Here is a 6,297-nt window from a genome sequence, read left to right as displayed (position 1 = left end):
GTGGAAAGAAGAATCTATGCAAATCTCCGAGGAATCTCCGGCGAAGAAGAGGAACGTAATCAGAGGTTCTCCAGGTTTTCTGACTACATGTTGCTTGTGCAAGAAGAAACTTCATGGCCAAGACATTTACATGTACAAGTAAGCTCCTCTAAATATAATTAATTGATGTCCCTTGTTTTTTAGAATTATGACAAAAGATTTATATATATTACAACTCGATCTATTTATAGAAAAAAAATATATATGAACTGGATCAATGAGGTCTCTGAAAATTTACTATTTTTTGTTGTTATTTTCACTGATCATCTATATGAATGAATGTAACAGAGGAGACGAAGGATTTTGTAGTAAAGAGTGTAGGTCGGTGAAGATAATGGATGATAGTTTAGAGTATGAAGAACATAAGTCGTTGACAAGGGTTGAGGTTCTGAGCTCTCCGTACGTCGCCGGGCTATTCGTAATTTAATCATCTAGACAAGATGTGATTGGTCAGATGATTTCACCGATATATATATAATCCACTCATTTTTTTTTTCTTTTGTGTTGTATGGAAATTTGAGTTTTTCACAAATAGAAAAAAGAGATTTATTATTACTGTCGACGAAACAGACAATAATAATTAACAATTAAAACCAGTGCTACTTTTTTTAATAACAATTAGTTTAATGAAACAGACAATACTAGTTCTTATATTTAAGTCCATAACTAGTGAAAAGCCCGATAAACTAATTTTAGCCTTTGAACCTGTTTCCTTTCCAAGGTCTATAGGTGCTTAGGGTTCATTTGGATGGTGTTGTTGAGCTTTTCAAGCCCAAGCGAACTCTCCAGTTAGTATGATATTGTTCGTTTTGGTCCCAGGTGGCAAAACTCGCACGGATTTTTTATTGGACTCCTTCCCAAAAGGTCTTACACTAAATGGAATTGGTCTTGGCTTATATATTAGAAAATTACGTTTTAAACCTTCAGAGTGTCACTGGGTAGCACTTTAAACCTCGAAAGAATTTCACTAACACTATAAACCTTTAAAAAGATTTCACTAACACTTAAAACTAACTTTTCTGTTTGTACCGCTATGAAAGATGACGGAACAGTAATATCCGTCAATGTGAAATAGTTAAATTATGTTGGTTTGATTTAAATACTTGTTTAATTAATTTAATTTAATTTAATTATTTATGAAGATTGATAAAAAAAATTAAAAATACATCAAAGCAAGAAAAAATGAAGAATCAGAGATAAGGTTAAAACATTTGACAAATGTAAAATTGAAGACGGCAATATATTTAGAAGATTCATTGGTTTCCAGTGAGAAGTCAATCGATTTGAATCAGAATCTAATGGAGATGCATTTATTAAAAGGATTAATAATGTGAAGAGTAATGTCGTAAAAGTTTTGTCTATAACGAAGATAAACACAAATTTATTTTTTATCTTTTTATAAAAACTAAAGCTAATTAAAATTTTGAACTAAACCAACATAGTTTAACTATTTCGCATTGACGGATATTATTATTCTATTATTTTTTATGGCGGTACAAAAATGAAAGTTAGTTTTAAGGTTTAAAGTGTTAGTAAAATCCTTTTAAAGGTTTAAAGTGTTAGTAAAATCATTTTAAATGTTTATAGTGTTAGTGAAATTTTCTCGAGGTTTAAGTGCTACCCAGTGACACTTTGAAGGTTTAAAACGTGATTTTCCCTTTTCTAATCTTCAGATGTGGGACATTGTTTGTATCCCAACAAACCTCCCCTCAAACTATGTACCACAATACTTTGGTCTCCCCTTCAGCAAAACCCAAGTACCTAGGCTCCGGTACCCCTTCATTCCTGAAGTATACCCATTCTCCTAGGTCCACTTTTCGACCTAGGCTCTGATACCAATTGTTGAGCTTTTCAAGCCCAAGCGAACTCCCCAGTTAGTATGATATTGTCCGCTTTGGGCCCAGGTGGCAAAGCCCGCACGGATTTCTTATTGGGCTCCTTTCCAAAAGGCCTCATACTAATTGGTGTTGGTCTTGGCTTATATATTAGAAACTTATTTTCTAATCTTCAGATATGGGACATTGTTTGTATCCCAACATGTGTTGAAGCACAGACACCTGCCTTATAGTTATAGCTGTTTTACTTGTTTCTCAAAGTGCTTTTGGATGCAAGCAAATTCTTCTTCCCGTCGATTCAGTTCGAGGAACGGGTAACTACGTTTCTTGAGATGGCTTTGTTGGTTTGTGGTTGAGTACTTACTATCATCTTTGTTAGTCTAAATTTTTTCTGTGTTTTATTGTATTTATAAGTTATAATGACGTTCAATGTTTGTGTTACACATTGCAGTTATAAGTTATTAAACATATATATACACATACATCATTTAGAGAGATTTTGCTAAAATATAATTCCTCTAATAGTTAATCTAGAATATAAAGTGATTGAATGCTTCACATAGAATCTGAAACTGTGACGAACTGTGTAATTTTATCATGCAACTTTTCTTTTCTTGTGTTGGTGCTAATGAATGGGATAACCAAACTGATCATCCGTTGGAATAAGTTTTAGGGACGGTATGGGATTCGACTACTTCACTATGGGCCCAAAGGAAGATGAGAGGCTTGTTTTGGCCTGTCTACTAAATACTTTGATTTACCAAGAGGCTTCGGTTGGGAAGAGAAAAAGATGGAGAGTTGAGTTGACTTGGTGTATATATGAATGATCTCTGCTCTCTAGGACTATACTAGCCATGATGATTCATCGATTAAAACCATAAAGATACGATTAAATAAATATGAGATTAGAAAGAAGTATAATAAGATCTTTATATTGATAGTATGGTTCGTCAACAAAAATTATTGTTTCATACAAAAACACAATCAGTCGCATACGAAACTAATTTTGAGATAGCCCAGAGAAAGGGGGTAAGATAAGACATGTTACAAACACCTAGTAAAACAACAAACTAAAACGAGAATACTAACAAGAATTTATAACTAATCAATACATACAAATATATGAAGTTTCCTAATCATTGAATAGTTGTAAAAATATAACAAGCTTGAAGCAGGAAGGTATGAAGGAAGGTAGGAGGAGCTTTTATATCTTGTATTGAATGAAAGCAACGTCAAAAGAATTTCTCGGTACTGTTTAAGGATGGTGCAGCGGTTAGCGTTCAAATTTCAGCTGACAAACCAAGCCAAGACATGTTGTCTGAGGTTTGAGGCTTTGAAGACGCCTTGGCTGGATCGCATAATTGGTATGGTGCCTTTGAGGTAACTCTGTTCTTTCTCTTCTCTAGGAACCGATGGAGTGAAGCTCTTCTAACAATAGGAAGCTCTGTAAAGAGAGAGAGAGAGAGTTCTCTGTTAGAAGCTGTTTATTATTATGATTACGGGCTAACAAAGCTACAAAGAGATGTAAACAAAAGGGAGGGTTGAGTTAAAAAAAATTACCACATGTCATTGGAGTTGAGGAGGACAGGATTGGCTCTTGTGTTGCGGTTTTCTTGGGATGAGGAACTTGGTTTGGGATAGTAGCGACGACGTTGCTTGTTTGAGGAGTAGTCTTGGCTACACTTTGGTTGTTGTTGTTGTTGAGATTAGATGTGAAACCGGTGAAGGTATTAGCGGTTCCTTTGCTGGCCAAGGTCATCACTTCTTTGGCTTTCTCAGCAGAAAAGTCATTGTATACAATCACTTGCCCGGCGTAGAATATAGTCAATGGAGCAGTTTGAGACTCCTGTTTCACAGATCTGGTAGTCTGTGTCATTTTCAAGACATCCTCCTTGGGAACAGAGGAAGATGAGGAAGAGAAACTTGATTGCCTAGGAAACAAATTCTTAGGTTTAACATCTTGAGCTGCAGCCGCCGCCATGGAATCCATGTTTGATGCTTCACAAGGGAATAAACTCATAGTTGCTGTCGGCTGACGTGAGTTGCCTAAAGTTCCTGCAAATGCAATGATCCAAAAGTAATAAGATCCTCTGTCCTAAAATTTCTTCTAATTCGAATTTAATTTTTCTTGTAAATTTTTTTTCAAGAATTCAGAATAAGAGAAAACACGTACGGATCTAGAAGAAAGGAGAAGGTTTGCTTACCATTGACGTCAGGCTTGCATGCCATGCCTAAGGTCAGATCTCCAAAGCTACCGTTCTCTTTAAGATACTGACTCAAACGACTACAAGTCAGAGAGAAGCTAGGCTTCCCAGTAAATCTCCGACTAGCGACGAACTCAGACATCTTTTTTCTTAACAAACAAGAGTTTCTGTAATAGCTAAAAATCGAATCCAGGGGAATCCAAATTCTTCTTCTTCTTCTTCGAATCCAAAACTGATGGTATCTTTGTTCTTCTTTCTTGTTTTTGGTTGCTCTCTGCAAATTGCGTTTGTGTCACGAGGGAGAAATGAGAGGCGTCTCCTTTAAAACTTTCTTTTGGTATTGGAGTTTGGTTTGGTTGGGTACAGAGTTTGCTTCTTACCTCCCAAATATAACAAAGCATATATATATTATAAAAATTAATACTTATTACTTTTAGAGTGCGTTATAAAAAACACGTGTTTTATTTTTTGGTTTCTTTAATTGAAATCGGCAAATGTGTCTTGGTTCACTGTTCTCCACGTTCAAACGCTTTCCGTTTCTTTTTTTAAATTGACGATAATATCCCTACGCAACACACACGAATCTACTTTTAATTTAATCCATTGGGTTGGGTTGGGTTGTTTGTTTGTTGGTAGGACGAAGTCAAACTACTAAAAACTCAAGATGCATGTAAGAAGAAGATTGTTAGATTTTAGCATAAATAATCCTCGATTTCGTCATGGTTTTGGTGATAATAATTTCTAGTACCTGATATATATTAACAAGAGAAAAACAAAACAAGAAATCAACCAAAACAATTAACTTTTACTTTCATAAAACAAGAGAAAGCACATTATTAAAAAAAAAATAGGCTAAAAATATTTAAAAACCAAGCAAAACGCGTTATAAGCAGTCAACAGTCAAGGCTCAACATAATTAGCATTTGTAATTGCAGAATAATATAGTTTTATAATAGATATAATAATTAACTTGAAAAGATATTATTTTAGAAAGCTTATAAAACGCGTGATTCATGCAGAGATTACAGATTAAAGTTTGTCTATTGAAAACTCTATTGCATAAATAAGAAATAAATAAATAAAATTTTTTAAAAAAGCATAGCTTAGTAGTTGTCGATTTGGAATTAAATGAAAGCACAAGATAAAAGTCAACACACATGTCGACCGTCACAATTGATAACAAATGCCATGAACCATATATATGATAAACGAAATTGATGTTTGCATGTAAGACCTTATTAATCAAAACTGTCGTCTAAAAAGAAAACTGGAACCTAAAATCCCCCTAGCTATTCGTTATTATTATATTAATCCATATGTTGTCGATTAAGTTAAGCAAGAGAGAGGAGGGTACAATTGTATAAACTGAGAAACGTAAACGGAGAAAAAAAAACCTCACGGCGTTAATTTAAAAACTGTGGGGGAGTGGTCCCCGAGAGAAGACAACTCCACTACCCACATGTTCCGTCGACCCACGTTTTTGTTGTTATGCGTTTTTTTCCCCTTTCTTTTAAAATTATAATAATAAATATTTTGTTTCTTAAAAAAGGAAAAGCAAAGAAATAATAATATATAAATAAATTAAAAAAACAAAGGAGTAGGAAACTACAAGAAGGCAAGTGTCCCACGTTGTCTGCATCTATTTTGTATAGCACGTGTCCAAATATGGTTGGTTCGGTTTTCTACGCGTGAAGATTCTTTATACTATATAACTACAAATACAAATAATCCTTCTGGTTCTGTTGGGAATTAGTACCACTACCATGTCATTTCTTTCACATAAATGGATAAAATGGTGCTCTAGAGAGCTCCTATCTCTTTGTATAGAACAAATTAAATTTGTGTTATTGAGATATCATCATTGGTGTGTGTTGCCCCTTTCTTCATTGATATATAATTGTATGTTTTCGATATTGATCATCTTCTCATCATACTACCAAAGTTAGCTGAGAAGGTCTTAACACAGTTATAATATTTAAACTTGGATTGTTCAACACAATTTCCTTCGTACTACATTAAATCAGTAAACAAATTACGTCCAAAATATTATAATCTCGACACAATTCGGACCATTGGATGAAGTTTGCAGACTACGCCACAGAATATTGCATACAATATGGTATAATTATAATGTCTATATTAGTCCTGGGCGTTCGGGTATTCGGTTCGGGTTCGGGTATATCCATTCGGGTATCGGGTATTTTGGATATTGAATTTAC

At 34.3% G+C, this 6,297-nt stretch overlaps 1 protein-coding gene across 1 annotated transcript; it reads right to left on the bottom strand.

Moving 5' to 3' along the window:
- On the bottom strand, window positions 2,789–4,471 carry LOC104740615 (protein TIFY 10A). Its single transcript, XM_010461276.2, has 3 exons — window positions 4,079–4,471; window positions 3,435–3,929; window positions 2,789–3,318 (listed from the first exon to the last, which is right to left on the bottom strand). Exons 1-3 carry the CDS (start codon window positions 4,218–4,220, stop codon window positions 3,155–3,157), a joined length of 801 nt encoding a protein of 266 aa, XP_010459578.1. The 5' UTR covers window positions 4,221–4,471; the 3' UTR covers window positions 2,789–3,154.

Source organism: Camelina sativa, chromosome 14 (assembly GCF_000633955.1).
Source record: "Camelina sativa cultivar DH55 chromosome 14, Cs, whole genome shotgun sequence".
Taxonomy (NCBI): Eukaryota; Viridiplantae; Streptophyta; class Magnoliopsida; order Brassicales; family Brassicaceae; genus Camelina; species Camelina sativa.
Note: the sequence above shows the minus strand (reverse complement) of the source record. Positions and strands in the feature narration are given on the sequence as shown.